The sequence below is a fragment of the Mustelus asterias genome, chromosome 14, assembly GCF_964213995.1.
Source record: "Mustelus asterias chromosome 14, sMusAst1.hap1.1, whole genome shotgun sequence".
In the NCBI taxonomy this organism is placed as follows: Eukaryota; Metazoa; Chordata; class Chondrichthyes; order Carcharhiniformes; family Triakidae; genus Mustelus; species Mustelus asterias.
The window spans coordinates 106,830,357-106,855,528 of NC_135814.1; the positions used below are offsets into that span (position 1 = coordinate 106,830,357).

The 25,172-nt window shown below is 45.0% G+C and overlaps 1 protein-coding gene across 6 annotated transcripts in view; it reads left to right on the top strand.

Annotated features, from left to right (window-relative positions):
- vps8 (VPS8 subunit of CORVET complex) overlaps positions 1-25,172 on the top strand; it is a 651,220-nt gene that overhangs the window by 242,869 nt on the left and 383,179 nt on the right. For all 6 annotated transcript variants that reach the window (XM_078229111.1, XM_078229112.1, XM_078229107.1 and 3 more), the window contains 2 exons: positions 14,096-14,185; positions 18,862-18,901. In XM_078229111.1, coding sequence (XP_078085237.1) covers positions 14,096-14,185; positions 18,862-18,901 — 130 coding nt within the window. The remainder of the gene's footprint in view (positions 1-14,095; positions 14,186-18,861; positions 18,902-25,172) is intronic.

Genomic DNA, 25,172 nt, shown 5'->3' on the forward strand with positions numbered 1-25,172 from the left:
CAGAGGACCAAGCACTGATCCCTGTGGCACTCCGCTGGTAACCGGTTTCCAGTCCGAAAATTTTCCATCCACCACCACCCTCTGTCTTCTGTTAGATAGCCAGTTACCTATCCAATCGGCCAAACTTCCCTCTATCCCACACATCCTTACTTTCTTCATAAGCCGACCGTGGGGGACTTTATCAAACGCCTTACTAAAATCCATGTATATGACATCAACTGCACTACCTTCATCTACACACTTAGTTACCTCCTCAAAAAATTCTATCAAATTTGGAATTCTATCAAAGATGGAATACAATGTGGAAAAGCATGAGGTTATGCATTTTGGAAGGAGGGATGGAGGCATAGACCACTTTCTAAACGGGAAAATGCTTAGGAAATCAGAAACACAAAGGGACTTGGGAGTCCTTGTTCAAGATTCTCTGAAGGTTAACGTGCAGGTTCAGTCGGCAGTTAGGAAGGCAAATGCAATGTTAGCGTTCGTGTCGAGAGGGCTAGAATACAAGAGCAGGGATGCACTTCTGAGGCTGTGTAAGGCTCTGGTCAAACCCCATTTGGAGTAATGTGAGCAGTTTTGGGTCCCGTATAGAATCATAGACTCATAGAAACCCGACAGTGCAGAAAGCGGCCATTTGGCCCATCGAATCTGCACCGACCACAATCCCACCCAGGCTCTATCCTCGTATCCCCTACATATTTTACCCGCTAATCCCTCTAACCCAGGGGTCTCCAAACTTTTCAGTACGAGGGCCACGTTGTATATTTTACACATTTTCGGGGGCCAAAGAAAAAAAATTAGTTTTATAAATGAACTGGCGATGATTAAGCCTGTGAGATCGAATGAAATTCACTGTTGAAACAACAGGTTTCAGAACACAAGATATATCCACATATTTTCCGCACAATGCTTGTTGATGGATAATGCAATGCAGAAACATGGGCTTTGAGAATCCACCAACCTCACAAGCTTTTGTGATTTGTCCAACCAAACCTTTCTTCACCCCAGACATGTTCCTTCCTCCATCAATTGTAACGCATTGCAGTTTATTCCACTCCAGGTTATATTCTAACACAGTTTTTTGCAATTCTTTGAAGATGTCTTCTCCAGTTACTGCTCTGTGCATACTCTGCACTGATGCTAATTTTTGTGTCACATTAAATTCACTGTCGACGCCACGGATGAATACTGGGAGTTGTGATGTGTCTCACACATCAGTCAATTCATCAAGTGCGAGAGAATACAACAGAAAATTTCTTGCTTTGTCTGCAATTTGATGAAATATATTGCTTCCTATATCCTCAATTCTATGAGCAACAGTACTTGGCTCAAGACTGATGATTTTGAACAGATTTGCCTTTTCTGGGCATAACTCTCCCACTGCTTCCATTATACACTCTTTGATGAGATCTCCATTGGTGAATGGCTTTCCTCTTTTAGCCAACACATAAGCTGGTTTGTAACTGGCCCTGGTTAAAGCTTCATTTTCACTTATCTTCTGCGTAAAAAAAGCTTGTTGGGAAAGCAACCTGCATTGCATTGATTCAAATTTTTCCAAACGCTGTGTTCCTATGAATTGGGAATAACTTCCTTCATGTTTGGTCTTATAGTGCCGACGGACATTGTACTCCTTCAAAACTGCAACAGTTTTGTTGCATATGACACACAAGGCTTTATCACCTGCTTGTACAAAGAAGTACTTTACACCCCATTCCTCATTAAACAGAATTCCCTAAAAGTGACGTCACAGGTGGATTGGGTCGTAAAGAATGCCTTTGGTACATTGGCCTTTATAAATCGGAGTATCGAGTATAAAAGTTGGAGTGTTATGGTAAGGTTATATAATGATGTGGAGATGCCGGCGTTGGACTGGGGTAAACACAGTAAGAAGTTTAACAACACCAGGTTAAAGTCCAACAGGTTTATTTGGTAGCAAAAGCCACACAAGCTTTCGAGGCTCTGAGCCCCTTCTTCAGGTGAGTGGGAATTCTGTTCACAAACAGAACTTATAAGACACAGACTCAATTTACATGAATAATGGTTGGAATGCGAATACTTACAACTAATCCAGTCTTTAAGAAACAAAACAATGGGAGTGGAGAGAGCATCAAGACAGGCTAAAAAGATGTGTATTGTCTCCAGACAAGACAGCCAGTGAAACTCTGCAGGTCCACGCAACTGTGGGAGTTACAAATAGTGTGACATAAATTCTGATTCTAGGATCGCATGATAAAGACTCAGGAGGAAAAAAGCAGAAATATTTATGTGAAATAGTGTGACATAAACCCAATATCCCGGTTGAGGCCGTCCTTGTGTGTGCGGAACCTGGCTATCAGTTTCTGCTCCGCGACTCTGCGCTGTCGTGTGTCGCGAAGGCCGCCTTGGAGAACGCTTACCCGAATATCAGAGGCCGAATGCCCGTGACCGCTGAAGTGCTCCCCAACAGGAAGAGAACAGTCTTGCCTGGTGATTGTCGAGCGGTGTTCATTCATCCGTTGTCGCAGCGTCTGCATAGTTTCCCCAATGTACCATGCCTCGGGACATCCTTTCTTGCAGCGTATCAGGTAGACAATGTTGGCCGAGTTGCAAGAGTATGTACCGTGTACCTGGTGGATGGTGTTCTCACGTGAGATGATGGCATCTGTGTCGATGATCCGGCACGTCTTGCAGAGGTTGCTGTGGCAGGGTTGTGTGGTGTCTTGGTCACTGTTCTCCTGAAGGCTGGGTAGTTTGCTGCGGACAATGGTCTGTTTGAGGTTGTGCGGTTGTTTGAAGGCAAGAAGTGGGGGTGTGGGGATGGCCTTGGCGAGATGTTCGTCTTCATCAATGACATGTTGAAGGCTCCGGAGGAGATGCCGTAGCTTCTCCGCTCCGGGGAAGTACTGGACAACGAAGCGGAGAAGCTACGGCATCTCCTCCGGAGCCTTCAACATGTCATTGATGAAGACGAACATCTCGCCAAGGCCATCCCCACACCCCCACTTCTTGCCTTCAAACAACCGCACAACCTCAAACAGACCATTGTCCGCAGCAAACTACCCAGCCTTCAGGAGAACAGTGACCAAGACACCACACAACCCTGCCACAGCAACCTCTGCAAGACGTGCCGGATCATCGACACAGATGCCATCATCTCACGTGAGAACACCATCCACCAGGTACACGGTACATACTCTTGCAACTCGGCCAACGTTGTCTACCTGATACGCTGCAAGAAAGGATGTCCCGAGGCATGGTACATTGGGGAAACTATGCAGACGCTGCGACAACGGATGAATGAACACCGCTCGACAATCACCAGGCAAGACTGTTCTCTTCCTGTTGGGGAGCACTTCAGCGGTCACGGGCATTCGGCCTCTGATATTCGGGTAAGCGTTCTCCAAGGCGGCCTTCGCGACACACGACAGCGCAGAGTCGCGGAGCAGAAACTGATAGCCAGGTTCCGCACACACAAGGACGGCCTCAACCGGGATATTGGGTTTATGTCACACTATTTCACATAAATATTTCTGCTTTTTTCCTCCTGAGTCTTTATCATGCGATCCTAGAATCAGAATTTATGTCACACTATTTGTAACTCCCACAGTTGCGTGGACCTGCAGAGTTTCACTGGCTGTCTTGTCTGGAGACAATACACATCTTTTTAGCCTGTCTTGATGCTCTCTCCACTCCCATTGTTTTGTTTCTTAAAGACTGGATTAGTTGTAAGTATTCGCATTCCAACCATTATTCATGTAAATTGAGTCTGTGTCTTATAAGTTCTGTTTGTGAACAGAATTCCCACTCACCTGAAGAAGGGGCTCAGAGCCTCGAAAGCTTGTGTGGCTTTTGCTACCAAATAAACCTGTTGGACTTTAACCTGGTGTTGTTAAACTTCTTACAAGGTTATATAAGGCATTGGTGAGGCTGAATTTGGAATATTGTGTACAGTTTTGGTCGCCTAGTTACAGGAAGGATGTAAATAAGGTTGAAAGAGTGCAGAGAAGGTTCACAAGGATGTTGCCGAGACTTGAGAAGCTGAGTTACAGAGAGAGATTGAATAGGTTGGGACTTTATTCCCTGGAGCGTAGAAGAATGAGGGGAGATTTGATAGAGGTGTATAAGATTTTGATGGGTATAGATAGAGTGAATGCAAGCAGGCTTTTTCCACTGAGGCTAGGGGAGAAAAAAACCAGAGGACATGGGTAAGGGTGAAAGGAGAAAAGTTTAAAGGGAATATTAGGGGGGGCTTCTTCACGCAGAGAGTGGTGGGAGTGGTGGAATGAGCTGCCGGATAAAGTGGTAAATGCGGGGTCACTTTTAACATTTAAGAAAAACTTGGACGGGTTCATGGGTGAGAGGGTGTGGAGGGATATGGTCCAAGTGCAGGTCAGTGGGACTAGGCAAAAAATGGTTCAGCACCGACAAGAAGGGCCAAAAGGCCTGTTTCTGAGCTGTAATTTTCTGTGGTTCTAAACAGGCGGCACTCACTGTCCACTTTTCGTTTTTCCTTCTATAACTGAATTGCTCTGAATTGCCGCCATCATTGTCATTGTTCTCGCTCATTTCAGACAGATGGAGCTTACGGATTGGATAAAGCAGCTGTCACTCAGTCAATGCAGAGCGGCAATTGGATAACAGATGTCTCAATTGCTGATTTGTTTAATGAACTGTCAGTCACAGGACAGCAGCTCTGATTGGACAATAGGCCGGTAAAGAGGGCGGGGATTCCCATGGGTCCATCAGACACCGCGTGGAGCGGCAGCAAATGTCCGGCCTGTGGCTTCCGTCCCCGCGTCCGGATCCTGAGTCAGTGGCGGGGTTCTGGACACGGGAGTGTTTTCGGCAGTGGGAATCCCGTTCCGCCCCACTGGCTGCGGGCCAGATGTAGCCCGCTGCGGGCCGGATGTGGGCCATAGTTTGGAGACCCCTGCTCTAACCTATGCATCTCAGGACACTAGGGGGCAATTTTTAGCATAGCCAATCAACCTAACAGTCACTCCAGTCCAGTCAATACAAGATCATCACTTACATTAGATTTTTTAATTGTTACTGTTATAGAACTGTTTCCACGGCTTACAAGCAGAAAATAAGCTGCAAAAGGTAGCAGAGTAAAAATGCATGCCAACTGAATATGATGTTTGCATGCTAGTCATAGGTCAGTTCACACAATGGTTACAGCACAGGAGGTTATCATTTGGCCCACCGTGCCTGCTCGCTCTCTGAAGGAGCGATTCAACTAGAGCCACATTCTCCTTGTCTCCCTGCACATTCTTCCTTTTTGGACATGGATGGAATTCCCTTTGGAATAGAACATAGAACATAGAAAGCCACAGCACAAACAGGCCCTTCGGCCCACAAGTTGCGCCGATCACATCCCCACCTCTAGGCCTATCTATAGCCCTCAATCCCATTAAATCCCATGTACTCATCCAGAAGTCTCTTAAAAGACCCCAACGAGTTTGCCTCCACCACCACCGACGTCAGCCGATTCCACTCACCCACCACCCTCTGAGTGAAAAACTTACCCCTGACATCTCCTCTGTACCTACCCCCCAGCACCTTAAACCTGTGTCCTCTCGTAGCAACCATTTCAGCCCTTGGAAATAGCCTCTGAGAGTCTACCCTATCCAGACCTCTCAACATCTTGTAAACCTCTATCAGGTCACCTCTCATCCTTCGTCTCTCCAGGGAGAAGAGACCAAGCTCCCTCAACCTATCCTCATAAGGCATGCCCCCCAATCCAGGCAACATCCTTGTAAATCTCCTCTGCACCCTTTCAATGGCTTCAACATCTTTCCTGTAATGAGGTGACCAGAACTGCGCGCAGTACTCCAAGTGGGGTCTAACCAGGGTCCTATAAAGCTGCAGCATTATCTCCCGACTCCTAAACTCAATCCCTCGATTAATGAAGGCTAGTACGCCGTACGCCTTCTTGACCGCATCCTCCACCTGCGAGGCTGATTTAAGAGTCCTATGGACCCGGACCCCAAGGTCCTTCTGATCCTCTACACTGCTAAGAATGGTACCCTTCATATTATACTGCTGCTTCATCCCATTGGATCTGCCAAAATGGATCACTACACACTTATCCGGGTTGAAGTCCATCTGCCACTTCTCCGCCCAGTCTTGCATTCTATCTATGTCTCGCTGCAACTTCTGACATCCCTCCAAACTATCCACAATACCACCTACCTTGGTGTCGTCAGCAAACTTACCAACCCATCCCTCCACTTCCTCATCCAGGTCATTGATGAAAATGACAAACAGCAAGGGTCCCAGAACAGATCCCTGGGGCACTCCACTGGTCACTGACCTCCATGCAGAGAAAGACCCCTCCACAGCCACTCTCTGCCTTCTGCAGGCAAGCCAGTTCTGGATCCACAAGGCAACAGCCCCTTGGATCCCATGCCCTCTCACTTTCTCAAGAAGTCTTGCATGGGGGACCTTATCGAACGCCTTGCTGAAGTCCATATAGACCACATCCACCGCTCTTCCTTCGTCAATGTGTTTGGTCACATTTTCAAAGAACTCAACCAGGCTCGTAAGACACGACCTGCCCTTGACAAAGCCGTGCTGACTACTTTTGATCATACTAAACTTCTCTAGATGATCATAAATCCTGTCTCTCAGGATCCTCTCCATCAACTTACCAACCACTGAGGTTAGACTCACCGGTCGGTAATTTCCCGGGCTGTCCCTGTTCCCTTTCTTGAATATAGGGACCACATCTGCAACCCTCCAATCCTCTGGAACCTCTCCCGTCTCCATCGACGATGCAAAGATCATCGCCAAAGGCTCCGCAATCTCCTCCCTCGCCTCCCACAGTAACCTGGGGTACACCCCATCCGGTCCCGGCGACTTACCAACCTTGATGCCATTCAATAGTTCCAACACATCCTCTTTCTTTATGTCCACATGCTCGATCCTTTCTGTCCACCGCAAACCAGCAGTACAACCACCCAGATCCCTTTCCACCGTGAATACCGAGGTAAAGTATTCATTAAGCACCTCCGCCATTTCTAACGGTTCCGCACAAACTTTTCCCCCTTCACCTTTTAAGGGTCCTATGCCTTCACATCTCATCCTTTTACTCTTGACATATTTGTAGAAAGCCTTGGGATTCTCCTTAATCTTACCCGCCAAGGTCTTCTCATGACCCCTTCTCGCTCTCCTAATTTCCTTCTTAAGCTCCTTCCTACATCCCGTATACTCCTCTAAATCCTTAACACCTCCTAGCTCTCTGAACCTTCTGTACGCCTCTCTCTTCTTATTCACCAGGTTCATCACAACCTTCGTGCACCACGGTTCCCGTACCCTACCAACACCCCCCTGTCTCATCGGAACGTTGTCATGCAGAGCTCCAGACAAACATTCCTTGAAAATCCTCCACTTTCCTTCGGTACTTTTCCCCAAGAATGCCTCCTTCCAATTTACCCGTCTAATTTCCTCCCTGATGACACTGTATTTCCCTTTACTCCAGAGAAACACTTTCCTAGCCTGCCTGATCCTATCTCTTTCCAATGAAGGAAAGAAGGTTTGGTTAGGGCAAGTTTAGGGCCAGTTATAGATGGCAGAGGGAAGTTATGTGTGGAACCGGAGGAGATTGGTGAAGCATTGAACCAATATTTCTCTTCGGTGTTCACGCAAGGGGACATGAATATAGCTGAGGAGGACACTGGGTTGCAAGGGAGTAGAATAGACAGTATTACAGTTGATAAGGAGGATGTGCAGGATATTCTGGAGGGTCTGAAAATAGATAAATCCCCTGGTCCGGATGGGATTTATCCAAGGATTCTCTGGGAGGCAAGAGAAGTGATTGCAGAGCCTCTGGCTCTGATCTTCAGGTCGTCGTTGGCCTCTGGTATAGTACCAGAAGATTGGAGGTTAGCGAATGTTGTCCCATTGTTTAAGAAGGGGAACAGAGACTTCCCCGGGAATTATAGACCGGTGAGTCTCACTTCTGTTGTCGGCAAGATGTTGGAAAAAATTATAAGGGATAGGATTTATAGTTATTTGGAGAGTAATGAATTGATAGGTGATAGTCAGCATGGTTTTGTGGCAGGTAGGTCGTGCCTTACTAACCTTATTGAGTTTTTTGAGAAAGTGACCAAGGAGGTGGATGGGGGCAAAGCAGTGGACGTGGTATATATGGATTTTAGTAAGGCGTTTGATAAGGTTCACCATGGTAGGCTTCTGCAGAAAATGCAGATGTATGGGATTGGGGGTGATCTAGGAAATTGGATCAGGAATTGGCTAGCGGATAGGAAACAGAGGGTGGTGGTTGATAGTAAATATTCATCATGGAGTGCGGTTACAAGTGGTGTACCTCAGGGATCTGTTTTGGGGCCACTGCTGTTTGTAATATTTATTAATGATCTGGATGAGGGTATAGTTGGGTGGATTAGCAAATTTGCTGATGACACCAAAGTCGGTGGTGTGGTAGACAGTGAGGAAGGGTGTCGTAGTTTGCAGGAAGACTTAGACAGGTTGCAAAGTTGGGCCGAGAGGTGGCGGATGGAGTTTAATGCGGAGAAGTGTGAGGTAATTCACTTTGGTAGGAATAACAGATGTGTTGAGTATAGGGCTAACGGGAGGACTTTGAATAGTGTGGAGGAGCAGAGGGATCTAGGTGTATGTGTGCATAGATCCCTGAAAGTTGGGAATCAAGTAGATAAGGTTGTTAAGAAGGCATATGGTGTCTTGGCGTTTATTGGTAGGGGGATTGAATTTAGGAGTCGTAGCGTTATGTTGCAACTGTACACAACTCTGGTGCGGCCGCACTTGGAGTACTGTGTGCAGTTCTGGTCCCCACATTACAGGAAGGATGTGGAGGCTTTGGAGAGGGTGCAGAGGAGGTTTACCAGGATGTTGCCTGGTATGGAGGGGAGATCCTATGAGGAGAGGCTGAGGGATTTGGGATTGTTTTCGCTGGAAAGGCGGCGGCTAAGAGGGGATCTTATTGAAACATATAAGATGATTAGAGGTTTAGATAGGGTGGATAGTGATAGCCTTTTTCCTCTGATGGAGAAATCCAGCACGAGGGGGCATGGCTTTAAATTGAGGGGGGGTAGTTATAGAACCGATGTCAGGGGTAGGTTCTTTACCCAGAGGGTGGTGAGGGATTGGAATGCCCTGCCAGCATCAGTAGTAAATGCGCCTAGTTTGGGGGCGTTTAAGAGATCCGTAGATAGGTTCATGGACGAAAAGAAATTGGTTTAGGTTGGAGGGTCACAGTTTTTTTTTAACTGGTCGGTGCAACATCGTGGGCCGAAGGGCCTGTTCTGCGCTGTAATGTTCTATGTTCTATGTTCTATGTTCTAATGCTATCGTGAAGGAGATAGAATTATGATCGCTATCCCCAAGATGCTCACCCACCGAGAGATCCTCCACCTGTCCAGGTTCATTCGCCAGCACCAGATCAAGTACAGCCTCTCCTCTAGTAGGCTTATCCACATACTGTGTCAGGAAACTCTCCTGGACACACCTAACAAACTCCTCTCCATCCAAACCCCTAGCCCTAGGGATATTCCAATCTATGTTTGGGAAATTAAAATCTCCCATCACGACAACTCTGTTATTCCTACATCTCTCCAGGATCTGTTTCCCCATCTGCTCCTCAACATCTCTGTTACTATTGGGCGGCCTATAGAAAACACCCAGCAAAGTTACCGACCCCTTCCTGTTCCTAACCTCCACCCACAGAGACTCCGTAGTCAATCCCTCCACGGCGTCCACCTTCTCTACAGCCGTGACACTATCCCTGATCAACAGTGCCACTCCCTCCCCTCTCTTGCCTCCCTCCCTGTCCTTCCTGAAACATCTAAAACCCGGCACCTGAAGCACCCAGTCCTGTCCCTGAGACATCCAAGTCTCCGTAATTGCCACCACATCACAATTCGAAGCAGCAATCCACGCTCTAAGCTCATCCACTTTATTCACTACACTCCTGGCATTAAAATAGACACATCTCAGACCTTCAGCCTGAGCACTTCCCTTCTCCATCACTCGTCTAACCTCCCTCTTACCCTGTCTACATTCCTTATCTATTTGCGAGCTAACCTCCTCGCTCTCAGTCCCCTCATTTCGATTCCCTCCCCCCAACCTTTCTAGTTTAAAGTCTCTCCAGTAGCCTTAGCCAACCTTCCCGCCAGGATATTGGTCCCCCTGGGATTCAAGTGCCACCCGTCTTTTTTAAACAGGTCACACCTGCCCCTAAAGAGGTCCCAATGATCCAAGTACCCAAATCCTTGTCCCTTGCTCCAGTCCCTCAGCCACGCATTCATTCTCCACCGATTCCTGTTCTCACTCTCCCGCGGCACAGGCAGCAATCCCGAGATTACTACCTTTGCATTCCTCTTTCTCAGCTGTCTACCTAACTCCCTATATTCTCTTTTCATGACCCCTTCCCTCTTCCTACCTATGTCAGCAGTACCTATATGCATCACGACCTTCGGCTCCTCTCCCTCCCCCTTCAGGATTTCTGGGACTCGACCAGAGACATCCCGGACCCCTGCACCAGGGAGGCAAACCACCATCCGAGAGTCCCGTCTGTGTCCGCAAAAACGCCTATCTGACCCCCTCACCGTAGAGTCCCCAATTAGCACTACCCTCCTTTCCTTACCCTTTTGCACTACTGGGCCAGGCTCAGCTCCAGAGACACTGCCACCGCTGCTTCCCCCAGGTGGGCTGTCCTCCCCAGTAGTACTCAGACAGGAGTACTTATTATTAAGGGGCACATCCACCGGGGTGCTCACCATCAACCGAGCTTTCTCCTTCCTCACTGTTACCCAGTTACCCTCCTCCCGTGGTCCCGGTGTGACCACCTGCCGATAGCTCCTGTCAATGACCTCCTCACTATCGCTAACCCGGCGAAGGTCCTCGAGCTGCAATTCCAGTTCCCTAACATGGTCCCTTAGGAACCGCAGCTCAACACACCCAGCACAGATATGGTCGTCCGGGAGGCTAGGAGCCTCCAGGACCTCCCACATCCTACATTGGGAACAACATACTGGCCTCACACTCATAATTGCCCTTTTAAACACACAGGGAAAAAAAAAGTGAATGAAAATTTTAAACTTACCTTTCCTCCTCCTGTTTTCTCCAAAGCCCTGCTCTCACTGGGTCTTTTTTTTTAGGTTAGAGGAGGAGGGAGGGTGGGATACTCTACAAGTGTAGAGTATTGGGATTCCTCTCTGTTCCAATTTATTGGGGGAAAAAAAATCTCTCTCTCCCAGACCTCCCTGCGCGATCACTTCCGGGTTTAGATATTTTTTTTAAAAAACCCGCGAAAAAGTAAGTTAAAAAATAAAAGCGCTTACCCGCAGCACTCCTCTCGCGAATCTCTCCCTCTCTGCTGTACTTCCAAGAAGCAATGAGGCCGATTCACTGAGGTGAGTAACTTTTAAAAAATCTCTCTCTCCCAGACCTCCCTGCGCGACCACTTCCGGGTTTAGATATTTTTTTTAAAAACCCGCGAAAAAGTAAGTTAAAAAATAAAAGCGCTTACCCGCAGCACTCCTCTCGCGAATCTCTCCCTCTCTGCTGTACTTCCAAGAAGCAATGCCTTGATTGAACCAGCTTCTACCACACTCTAAGACAGTGGGAGGAATTTTCCCAGCCCACCCGACATGGGAATCATAGCAGACAGGGGGAAAACCATGAAAAGGTCCGTTGACCTCGGGTGGGATTTTGGGGCGAGCTCAGATGGAAAATCCTGCCCAGCAAGTTCCAGGTTCTCACCAATTACTACATGAGGAAGATTTTGCTCATGTCTCCATTGCTTCTTTTGTCAATTATCTTAAATCCATGCCCTCTGGTCTTTGATCCTTTCACAAGTAGAAACAATGTCTTCCTATCTACTCTGTCCAGACGAATAACTCATAAGATATAGGAGCAGAATTAGACCATTTGGCCCCTCGAGTCTGCTCCGCCATTCAATCATGGCTGATATTTTTCTCATCCCCATTCTCCTGCCTTTTCCCCATAAGCCCTGACCCCCTTATTAATCAAGAACCTATCTATCTCTGTCTTAAAGACAATCAATGACCTGGCCTCCACAGCCTTCTGCGCCAAAGAGTTTCACAGATTCACCACTCTGGCTGAAGAAATTCCTCCTCATCTCTGTTTTAAAGGATCGTCCCTTTAACCTGAGGTTGTGCCCTCCGGTTCTAGTTTTTCCGACTAGCGGAAACATCCTCTCCATATCCACTCTATCCAGGTCTCGCAGTATCCTGTAAGTTTCAATAAGATCCCCCTCATCCTTCTAAACTCCAAGTAGTACAGACCCAGTGTCCTCAACCGTTCCTCATACGACAAACTCTTCATTCCAGGGATCATTCTTGTGAACTTCCTCTGGACCCTTCCCAAGGCCAGCACATCCTTCCTTAGATATGGGCGGCACAGTAGCACAGTGGTTAGCACTGCTGCTTTACAGCTCCAGGGACCTGGGTTCGATTCCCGGCTTGGGTCACTGTCTGTGTGGAGTTTGCACATTCTCCTCGTGTCTGCATGGGTTTCCTCCGGGTGCTCCAGTTTCCTCCCACAGTCCAAAGATGCGGGTTAGGTTGATTGGCCATGCTAAAATTGCCCCTTAGTGTCCTGGGATGTGTAGATTAGAGGGATTAGCGGGTAAAATATGTAGGGATATGGGGGTAGGGCCTGGGTGGGATTGTGGTCGGTGCAGACTCGATGGGCCGAATGGCCTCTTTCTGTACTGTAGGGTTTTTATGATAATAATTCTATGATATTTTGTCAATGTTATCCAAACTCAATTTCAAAACACATTTGTCTTCTGTTACATAGAAACAGGATCAGGGGACGGCATGGTTGCACAGTATTCACAGCGCCAGGGATTCCCAGCTTGGGTCACTGTCTGTGTGGAGTTTGTACCTTCTCCCCGTGTCTGCGTGGGTTTCCTCTGGGTGCTCCGGTTTCCTCCCATACTCCAAAGATGTGCGGGTTAGGTTGATTGGCCATGCTAAATTGACTCTAGTTTCGGGGCACCAGCTAGGGTAAATGCATGGGGTTATGGGGATGGGGTCTGGCTGAGATTGTGGTCAGTGCAGGCTCAATGGGCCGAATGGTCCCCTCCTGCATGGTAGGGATTCTATGAATGTTTTTATGACCAGGCCATTCAGTCCCTCTTGCCTTTTCCAGAACTTAATCCGATCATGTATCTTAATTGCTGTGTTTCTGTAACCCTTACCAGCCTTGCCTAACAAAAATCATTATCAATATTAGTTATGAATTTTTCAGTTGAGTCCACAGCTTTTGCCGCTCCGAGTTCTAGATTTTCACGCCCTTTTATGTAAAGCAGTGCTCCCTGCCATCATCCCTGAACCATCTGGCTCCAATTTCAATGTCCTGCCCCCTTGTTGTGAACCCTCGCCACCAGAGGAAATAGTTTCTCTCTATCCACCCGCTTAGATCACCACTTAATCATCTACACTCAGGAGAATAATATCCCCTATGACAAGTGGTCTTGTAATTTAATCGTTTTAACCCTGGTCTCAATCTGGGGGTAGGAATCAGACAGGTCGAAAATTAATTTTTTTATCTGTTCCTGTACTGGTATGCAGTACTGCATCATTACTGTAATTGGATGTTATTTTAACCCCCTATGTACTCAAACAAATAGCACAATGCACTTTTACGACAGGACTTTGGTCTTGGCATAGTAAATTAGCACAGTTCGTGTTTATTTCCAGAACTTGTTTTGAATCCAGAGTTGTCTGATAGAACACAAGGTTACTACTTTCTCTGTTGGCTTTAAGGTCCCCAAGTGAAATGAGCTTGGGAAACTTTTCACCCCTACAGCCATTGATCGTGTCTGACAATACGGAACTGTCTCCGGTTTGGCATGAGCTGACCTCTGCTTAGCTCATTTGGAAAGTCTGAATGTTGAAACTGTTCCCTAAGAAATGTCTTTCTGCAATTGGGTTTCAAGCAGTGTTGAGGCAATCTGGATGCACCGTACTTTAGCTGTGAATCTGAGTACCCAAAAGCAGCAACAAATTATAAATCTAGTCAGCGTGCTATGATTCCGGTCGAGCTTATCTGTGTGTTTAATGTGTTTGCTCCTGGAGTTTGAATATGATATGCATTTATTACTTAGATTACAGAGAAGCATAAGCTCCGTGAAGCCTCGGCTTACTTACTGGAGAAGAAGGGAGATGTACAAGCTGCCTTTTCTGTCCTGCTTGAGGTATGATCATTGCTGAACTTTTATGTTTCAGGATGTTCCAGAATTTTTCTCAAATCCATGGGTTGATGAAGCAGTCAGTAGTATTTAATTTTAATGATCAGTTATGTTTGAACTGAAGTGAGTGGACTGTGTCATTTTGACCCCCTTTAGTTTTTTTGGATGTTTATATTATTTTTGCCCTTCCAGAAACAGTGTTTTACATTTTGTTTGATTTTAGAGGCTTTGGGTCAGATTTATTTTGCCTCTTCACATTGGGGAACTTCCTGAAGCCATTTCTCTTCAACAGGAATTTATTTGTAACAAGAATTGGAAACAGAAATGGAAAATGCTGGAAAATCTCAGCGGGTCTGGCAGCATCTGTGGGGAGAGAATAGAGCCAGGGTGTCTTGGAGACAACGGTCCCTGAGAGAATTGGAACTCCTCATTTCCCAGGAGCAGCAAATTTACTAAAAAATAACTGACAATCTCATACTATTCTTAAAACTGTGAAACAATTGAAAGTGGAGTTGGCTGTAGCCAGCAATACACAAAGCAAACATTCACCAAAAACCTTTAATGAGGCAATACATTTCAAACTGGAAATTCTGGAATTGGGACTGGGACTTTTTTCTCTGGAGCGTAGAAGGCTTAGGGGTGATCTTATAGAGGTCTATAAAATAATAAGGGGCATAGATCAGCTAGATAGTCAACATCTTTTCCCAAAGGTGGGGGGGGGGGGGGGGCTAAAACTGGAGGGCAGAGGTTTAAGGTGAGAGGGAAGAGATACAAAAGTGTCCAGAGGGGCAATTTTTTCACACAAAGGGTGTTGAGTGTTTGGAATGAGCTGCCAGAGGTAGTAGTAGAGGCAGATACAATTTTGTCTTTAAAAAGCATTTAGACAGTTACATGGGTAAGATGGGTATAGAGGGATATGGGCCAAACACGGCAATTGGGACTAGCTTAAGGGTTAAAAAAATGGATGGCATGGACAAGTTAGGCCAAAGGGCCTGTTTCCATGCTGTAAACCTCTATGACCCCTATGACTCAACAGGTTTATTTGGTAGCAAAAGCCACTAGCGTTCGGAGCGCTGAAGGAGCAGCACTCCGTAAGCTAATGGCTTTTGCTACCAAATAAACCTGTTGGACTTTAACCTGGTGTTGTGAGACTTCTTACTCTGTTTACCCCAGTCCAACACCGCCATCTCCACATCATGACTGACTCTATCCAGCCTCTTCTTGTAACTCAAACCACCAAGTCCTGGTAACATCCTAGTAAATCTTTTCTGCATTCTTTCTAGTTTAATAATATCCTTTCTATAATAGGGTGACCAGAACTGTACACAGTATTCCAAGTGTGGCCTTACTAATGTATTGTACAACTTCAACACGCCATCCCAACTCCTGTATTCAATGTTCTGAGCAATGAAACCAAGCATGCCGAATGCCCTCTTCACCACCCTCTCCACCTGTGCCCTCAGTCTCTCCAGTATTTACCTAGAAGATACCACTTTCAAGGAGCTTTGAATCTGCACTCCTAGATCTCTTTGTTCTATAACTCTCCCTAACGTCCATTAACTAAGTAAGTCCTGCCCCAATTTGATGTACCAAAATGCATCATCTCACATTTATCTAAATTAAACTCCATCTGCCATTCATCAGCCCACTGGCCCAACTGATCAAGATCCCGTTGAAATCCTAGATAACCTTCACTGTACACTATGCCACCAATCTCCTGCATTGTAGAGATTCTATGAACTATCTATCGCCATATTTAGCTGGATCATATCAAGCACTAATGGACTTCACAGTCTCTGTCAGAACTACCAGAGGATTGTCCAACAGAACATGGATAACCCACAGCTTCTGCCTCCTGCAACATTTCTCTCTGCCTCTCCCTCTGTCACTTCTAACAAGTACAAGTTATTATTTGTCTTTAAGACTAAAATCATCCAATCGGTTATTCCTGATATGCCCCTCCCACTTCCTTTCACGTTTTCCATGTAGCCAGTCCTCTTCCTTGGCTATCCACTGCCCAATCTCTCTCCACCTCCTCACTGAGTTTGTTGAATATTTTTGCTTTCATTACGTGACTGGTAAACCAGGTGAGTGGTAATCACCAGTTTTTAATTCATTGGATTCATTGATTAATAATCCGCAAGGGTCTTCATGGACAGGTGGTGTCTTCCAGGTAAAAACTGGGGAGACTGAAGCCATTGTCTTCGGTCCAGCTGCAAACTCTGTAAGCTAACCATTGATTCAATTGCCCCACTACTGTTGTGCCAGGTTGTTTGAAACGCTATATCCTCTCTTGCAGAGACCTCTACCTGTGTAGCTTTGTGTACTCCTCCTACCTCAGCCCTGATACCATCATCTAAGTAAGAAGTCTCACAACACCAGGTTAAAGTCCAACAGGTTTATTTGGCACTAGCTTTCGGAGTCTCAGGCCCCTTCATCAGGTGAGTGAGGAGTTCTGTTCACAAACAGGGCATATACAGACACAAACTCAATTTACAAAATAATGGTTGGAATGCGAGTCTTTACAGGTAATCAAGTCTTAAAGATACAGACAATATGAGTGGAGAGAGGGTTAAGGACAGGTTAAAGAGATGTGTATTGTCTCCAGCCAGGACAGTTAGTGAGATTTTGCAAGTCCAGGCAAGTCGTGGGGGTTACAGATAGTGTGACATGAACCCAAGATCCCGGTTGAGGCCATCCTCGTGCGGAACGTGGCTATCAGTCTCTGCTCAGCGATTCTGCGCTGTCGTGTGTCGTGAAGGCCGCTTTGGAGAATGCTTGGAGCGTTTTCCAAGGCAGCCTTCATGACACACGACAACGCAGAACCCAACAGGATCTCGGGTTCATGTCCCACTATCTGTGACCCCCATGACTTGCCTGGGCTTGCAAAATCTCACTAACTGTCCTGGCTGGAGACAACACACACCTCTTTAACCTGTGCTTGGCCCTCTCTCCACTCACATTGTCTGTTTCTTTAAGACTTGATTACCTGTAAAGACTCGCATTCCAACCATTATTTTGTAAATCGAGTTTGTGTCTGTATATGCCCTGTTTGTGAACACAAGTCCTCACTCACTTGATGAAGGAGCCTGAGACTCCGAAAGCTAGTGCCAAATAAACTCGTTGGACTTTAACCTGGTGTTGTGAGACTTCTTACTGTGCTTACCCCAGTCCAACGCCGGCATCTCCACATCATGGCTACCATCATCTAACCCAGTTGTCCTCTTCAAAGCCAAGTTCAGTGTTCTGCTGGCTTGTCACTCTCCATTCCTCCATAGCTCTGTTTCTGGTAACCTATCCGTTTACCTACCTCCTTGTTTTTGTCAACCTACATTAACTCATAGTCCTAAAAGTCTCCCATTTAAGGTCCTTCTCATTTGAGTTGAATTAATTTCTGGCCTTTTCCCTCCTTAGCCTAGTAACCTTCTAAACAATCCACCTCTTCTTGCTGCAACTGTACAAGGCACTGGTGAGGCCGCAACTGGAATACTGTGTGCAGTTTTGGTCCCCTTATTTGCGAAAGGATATATTGGCCTTGGAGGGAGTGCAGAGAAGATTCACCAGGTTGATACCGGAGATGAGGGGTGTAGCTTATGAGGAGAGATTAAACAGATTGGGTCTGTACTCGTTGGAGTTTAGAAGGATGAGGGGTGATCTTATAGAGACATATAAGATAATGAAGGGGCTGGATAGGGTAGAGGTGGAGAGATTCTTTCCACTTAGAAGGGAAACCAGAACTAGAGGGCACAGCCTCAAAATAAGGGGGGGCCGGTTCAGAACAGAGTTGAGGGGGAACAACTTCTCTCAGAGGGTAGTGAATTTCTGGAATTCTCTGCCCATTGAAGTGGTGGAGGCTTCCTCGTTGAATATGTTTAAATCACGGGTTGATAGTTTTCTGATCGATAAGGGAATTAGGGGATATGGGGAGCAGGCGGGTAAGTGGAACTGATTCGCTTCAGATCAGCCATGATCTTGTTGAATGGCGGGGCAGGCTCGAAGGGCCAGATGGCCTACTCCTGCTCCTATTTCTTATGTTCTGTCTCTCATCTTCTAACTCTGGCTTCTTGAGTGTCTCTGCTCCTATTATTGCCCCATTGGTGATTATGGCTTCTGCTGTTTTGGTCCCATCCTATGAACTTTCCACCCCTGAACTCTCATTAAAACCCACCTTTACTTCCAAATTTTGGAGTCCTTTTTTAAAAATTCCTTTTCACATCTATAGTAAATTTCTTATAATGCCTTAAGGATGTTTTTCTACCTTCAAATTGCTATGAAAATGCAAGTTGTTGAGAAAAAATTATCCAGACTAAAGGCTGGATTTAAGATCACAAACTGAAAAGCAGTAGGATGAATCATTTTTGATTGTAACTCTTTGGTTTGTAGGGGACAGATGTTGCACTAATTTCTAAATGTCCCACCATTCCAGTCATCTACTTTTCACAGAGATACAGTTCGCTTGGAAAGGCAACAAGGTTCACTCTTTGATTAGAATTGGTGCAAATGTTGACCTTTCAGGGCCAGTTTTATTTGGGCAAACAAAGGAATTATTTTCAGGGACATGTCTAATCAAGTTGGGAGTTTTTCCTTTACTCAAAACTTAGATGTTAATGATCGGTTGTGCAGCTGCAGTATGGCACTATAATCAGAGCTTGAGGCTAATCATACATTTTCTATTTTTTTAGATTTTGAGGCACAAGCTGTCTTTGTTTACTGATCGTGCAAGTAAGTGAGACTTCAACTTTTTAACCACTTGTACTTTTTTAATTGGCAGTTTTTAAATTGCTGAATATTTCCAGCTTAAGCTGATTAACAGAGGTGAGGGGACATTTCTTCACCCAAAGAGTGGCTGAAGAATTATCACAGGAAGTAGTTAATGCCAAAACATTGAATGTATTCAAGAGGCGGCTGGATATAGCACTTGGGCACAACGGGATCAAAGGTTATGGGGAGAAAGCTGGATTAGGCTATTGAGTTGGATGATCAACCATGATGGTGATGAATGGCGGTGCAGGCTCGAAGGGCCGAATGGCCGCCTCCTGCTCTTATCTTCTACCTTTTTGTGATTATAATTTTGATGTTTGCTATCAACTGCTGAATCTATATGATTTGTAAGGGCTGTGTATAACTTGCAAATTTGGTTTCTGGTCAAGTTAAAGCTAACCACACATGTCACACTTCCTGGGTCCGACGGGTTTAGGTTAATATGCTTATGCTTTAAGATAACTACAGTCCCGTCATGCACAGATGCTGGTGTCATTGATTCTACTCATTTCCATGTACGGTGTTCAGTGAACAGTTATATCTGTTCATTATCCTGAGGCATGAAAGAAATTTATTTTTTACTCGAGTATTTTCTTATCCATTCAGATATTCACAGATCACACCAGTGTTTAAAAGTTAAGGGAAATTAAGATTGCTATTGTTATGGTGCAGAGGTTGACCCTCTTTTGAGAAGTAACGGTGAATCCCCCAAAGAGGCATGCCTCGCCTCGTAATCTGTTAAAGATGGGAAGGTGTGAACTGTCCTTCAGTAGCACTTAGTGGGTGACCAACAGAAATACCCCACACTCACTTTAACATGAACACTTAACAATTTATTTATTTAACAAACCTGGCACTTTAACTAAACAAGTAACATACTAAATGAAATAAAATTCTACTGGAATGCTGTTCAAATAAATACAATACCCATTCATTAACCAAAAAATAATATAATAATAGAATTCAGTCACTCTCAAAAATACAACCAGGTTTGTAGCTTTTGGAATCTTTTGGAGTTCCTCTGTTGATTCCTCTGTCTGTAAGTTCTTACTGATTTGGTACCTTTCGCTAGTTAGTGCATTCTCTTGAGTGATATCTGAAACTGGCAGAATTGAGAGCTGCTCTCTCCCTCTAGAGGCTTGAGAGGTGGCAGTTTTTCTGTTGCTCTCCTGCACTCTCCCCTGCACCCTCTTTTATACCTGTGATGACCTATCAATTTTCCTACAATAGGATTGGTCTGATGCTGTGAACACCATCAAATTCAAATTTAATAGGTTCTTGGTAGCTGAGTGCCTGCTTTAAATCCATTGGGCTAAATTAAAAAAAAGGTGGTCTTTGCCAAGACTGCTGCTTGACTTTTTGACACAAATATTTCAGCCTGGGACTCTGGATGTACTTTACATTTTAACCCTCCAAGCACTAAAACAAAACACCAGCTTTTAAAGGGACACCGCAATGTTTTATTTTCCCTCTAGCGCTTTTACAATTTTTTACATCTTTATCAACATCAAATTCCACCTTCACAAACTCAACTTCGCAACCCTATCATGGGGATCTGAAAGACTGTGGTTATGCTGGATAATTCTGTTGTGTGTGAACTATTGTAATAATACTTATGATCATACAAAGTATCTGCGGGGGAAAATTAAAAACTCTTGATAGAAGGCAATGGTACAGCTGGTCTTAATGATGAACTAAAGTGCCCCGTGCCTTGATGAAGTCTGTCGTGATAAAGCTGCATCTTTTAAACACAAGCATCAGTGCAGCACCAAGAAGCAATCGCCAGCCCGCATCTGGTACCTTCGTACTAAAGTGCACACACTGAATCATCATTCATGGGTTGTTCATAGACTTGAGCTTGGAAGAATTGTAGAAATGAAAAAATACATGGAGAACCTTGATAGGTAAGTGAATCAAGACAGAAACCAATTCAACTGAGGTGTATAATAGACACTGCGTAGAATTATACAAAAATATAATGCAGCTCGACAAACTTTCTCCATCCTGTACCCCAGACAATATTACTCACTGAGCCATCTGGCAAGCTAGAAGCCAGAATGTCTCGATTTGTTAATTTATTTGCTGTTTAGGTTAGTTGCTCTCATTAAGATACATGAGGCCTATTTGGCATAGGCTGGGCATCCGCTATTTTGCCCCCACAAAACTTAATTGGTCACAGGACAAGGACGGTTGGGCTCCAGACCAAATACCATTCTCTTTAGATCTCCAAATTTATCCTGAAGTAAATCTAACAATTGATTCAACAACGACAACTTACATTTATACAGCACTTTCAACAGTCCCGAGGTGCTTCACAAGTGCATTATCACACAAAAAAATGACATGGAGCCAAAAAAAGAAGATTTTAAGACAGATTACTAAATGCTTGGTCAAGGAAATAGGTTTTCAAGCCGTGTATTCAAGGAGGAGGAAGCGGTGTGGGGGGGGGGCAGGGAGATTTAAGGAGGGACTCCCAAAGTTTAAGGCCTAGACTGCTGAAGGTATGGCCACCCAATGTTGGTCATAATGTGGAGATGCCGGCGTTGGACTGGGGTAAACACAATAAGAAGTCTCACAACACCAGGTTAAAGTCCAACAGGTTTATTTGGTAGCAAACGCCACTAGCTTTCGGAGCGCTGCTCCTTCGTCAGGTGAGTGGGAGATCTGCTTCAATTTTTCTCCAGATCTGCTACGTTTTTAAAGTCAGAGTTTTGCAGTCCTGGCCAGGACACAATATTTCAGTTGAAGCTGAACTAGTGATTTATGAAGGTTCATTATAACCTTTTCTATTCTGCACCACTATTTATAAAGCTCTGTTTGCCTTTTTACTCACTTTCTCAACCTGCCCTTCTACCTTCAGTGAGCTGAGCACAATTACCCCCAGGTTTCTCCTGAAATTGAACTCTTTATTTGACATTACATCTCTGTGTTCTTGCCAAAGCATGTCATTTCGCACTTCACTGCATTAAATTTCAGTTGTCACGTGTCAATTCCCCCAGCATAGCTCTGTCCTTCCGAAGTTTAGCCCTATCCTCCTGGCAGTTCACAATATTTCCAAGTTATATGTGATCTGTAATTTTAAAAATTGTGTCTTATAAACTCAGGTCTGAAAAATTAACATATGTCAAGAAAAGCCAGGGTCCTAGTTCCGACGACACCTGGGGAACATCACCGAGTAGCTTCCTTTAGTCTGAAAAACAATTCTTCACCACAACTCTGTTTCCTGTCTCTTAGCCAATCCTGTATGCCTGCTGTCAATATCCCTTTTGTTCCATGAACCTTTTACCTTTGTTGGCAATCTTATTATGCAATACTTTTGAAATCCATGTTGACCATATCAGTCATATCACCCTCATCAACCATTTCTTCATCAAAAAAACTCAATCAAGTTAGTTAAACACAATTTACCTTTAACAAGTCAGTGCTGGATTTCCTGATTATATAGCACCAGTGGTCTTGGTTTTGGGGTAAGTGGTTCAAATTGAACACCCAGACGGCTTCAGTCTCAGTGGCCAGAAAGTGGAGCGAAATCAGTGCCTTGGGAATGTTGTATCTGCTGGTGGCTGAAGGCATTGGTCTTCCCAATTCAGTCTTACCAATGTTTCGTCAGAGTAAGTTTTGGCTCATCCAAGGCTGGATGTCGGAGAGATAGTCTGACAGTTCAGAGAGTTGAAAGAAATGGTAGTGAGGTTGATCTAAGTATTGTCAATGTGCCGTTGGAACCTGATACTGTGTCTTGATATCATCAAAGATAGATCTTTGGGGAAGCCCAGAGGTAGTAATGTGGGAGCAGCAAAAGAAGCTATTGGCTCTGGCTGGATAGGTGATGCCCGACTTTGGAGTGAACAGACACTTTTATACTGTAGCGTTGCAGCTGACTGCAGTGTATGCTTCTTTCCCCATTAGCTGTGCTTCATACTGTTCCAGGTGTGAATGTCATTACCAGAATATACATCATTGCTTCTGTAGTCATGGCACAGTTCAGTTATGTGAAATATGGGGAGCCTGTCTTGTTTGGGTCAAAATTTACCAACATTGAACAGAATTGTGGACTTGTACATCTGCAGATAAATCCATCAATGCGATTTCTGAATAAGTATATTCAAGATGACATCATTTGCACAATATAAAGCTTTATCATTTGAGAAGGAAAAAAACCTGAGCCCAGCAGTTTGGGGTACAGGCGGGATTTTCCACCCCAGCCCCATGGCATGTTCTGCTGCAGTGGAGATGGCCACTATTGACTGCAGGCAGAATCCTCTGGTCCACAGGACTTTCCGTGGTTCTCGCTCTCCGTCACTGGGGCTCGCCATTAGTGGGATCGGACAATCCCACCAGTGGGAATGGTTGAAAAATCTGTTCTAAAACTCCCAATAAGGGGAGTAGGGGCAGCAGTGTGCTGTTTACTTGCTTGAGGTATAGCGTTAAGTAAAAACACCTTGTGTTGCAACTTGTACAATTTAGGAGCACCTATGCTGTCTAACTGTGGGTTCAATATCAGAGCCGTGCAGGTATTGACAGTGTAATTGGATGAGAATCAGTCAATTTCCAATTTGCTCTGAGCCGTATAGATATGAGTCAGATGATTGGATATTGTTTGCTCTTGCTATGGCCAGTGTAATTGGATCTACACTGCCTGAGGATGAGCTATGGTTATGGAACTGGCAAGCCTTCAGACTGCACCTCGAATAAGTAACAAATTTGATGTAGTTTAAATAAAACAAGTATAGTTTTGGCAACAGTTTTGTGTAAATATTTTTGTCACTTGAGGTGTGCAATGGAAGACTGAATGATGGAGTGTGAGTCAGCCTTTCCTCTTGTTCTCTGAAATTGATTAATTTATTTGTAATGTTTTCAAAACCAGCCACCTTCTCGTGACGTTTTCCACTCATGCCCATAGACGTTGTTTATTAGTGTACTGTTACAAACTGCATCTCCTACACTGATCTTTCACGCATCTGAACTCAGATCAATCAAAAGAAAACTGAATATTAAATTGCTGAAAGAGGCATGCTGTCTTCCGATTTGCACTCATTGGGCAGTTCGCAAGAATACCAATTGTAAAGGGAACAACAATTTATACTGCTTGAGAAGAGAATGCTGATTGGTTAGCAAGTGGACTCTGACATGAACGGAGTGGGAAAGAGGGATACAAAAGAATGGTCTAGTTTGGACCAGGGAGCTGTACTGTATTGTTCTTTGATTGGTAGAAACATTGCCATGGAGAATGTACCAATGAACAGTTAGAGTCATAGAGGTTTACAGCATGGAAACAGGCCCTTCGGCCCAAATTGTCCATGCCGCCTTTTTTTTTAAAACCCCTAAGCTAATCCCAATTGCCTGCATTTGGCCCATATCCCTCTATACCCATCGTACCCATGTAACTATCTAAATGCTTTTTAAAAGATAAAATTGTACCCGCCTCTACTACTACCTCTGGCAGCTTGTTCCAGACACTCACCACCCTCTGTGTGAAAAAATTGCCCCTCTGGACACTTTTGTATCTCTCCCCTCTCACCTTAAACCTATGCCCTCTAGTTTTAGACTCCCCTACCTATGGGAAAAGATATTGACTATCTACCTTGTCTATGGCCCTCATTATTATTATAGACCTCTATAAGGTCACCCCTCAACCTCCTATGCTCCAGAGAAAAAAGTCCCAGTCTATTGAGCCTCTCCTTATAACTCAATCCATCAAGTCCCGGTCGCATCCTAGTAAATCTTTTCAGCACTCTCTAGTTTAATAATATCCTTTCTATAATAGGGTGACCAGAATTGCACACAGTATTCCAAATGTGGCCTTACCAATGTCTTTAACAAGACATCCCACCTCCTGTATTCAATGTTCTGTCCGATGAAGCCAAGCATGCCGAATGCCTTCTTCACCACTCTGTCCACCTGTGACTCCACTTTCAAGGAGCTATGGACATGTACCCCTAGACCTCGTTGTTCTGTAACTCTCCCCAACACCCTACCATTAACTGAGTAAGTTCTGCCCTGGTTCAATCTACCAAAATGCATCACCTCGCATTTATCTAAATTAAACTCCATCTGCCATTCGTCAGCCCACTGGCCCAATTGGTCAAGATTCCATTGCAGTGGAGATAACTTTCTTCACTGTCCACTATGCCACCAATCTTGGTGTCATCTGCAAACTTACTAACCGTGCCCCCTATGTTCTCATCCAAATCATTAATATAAATGACAATAACAGTGGGCCCAGCACTGATCC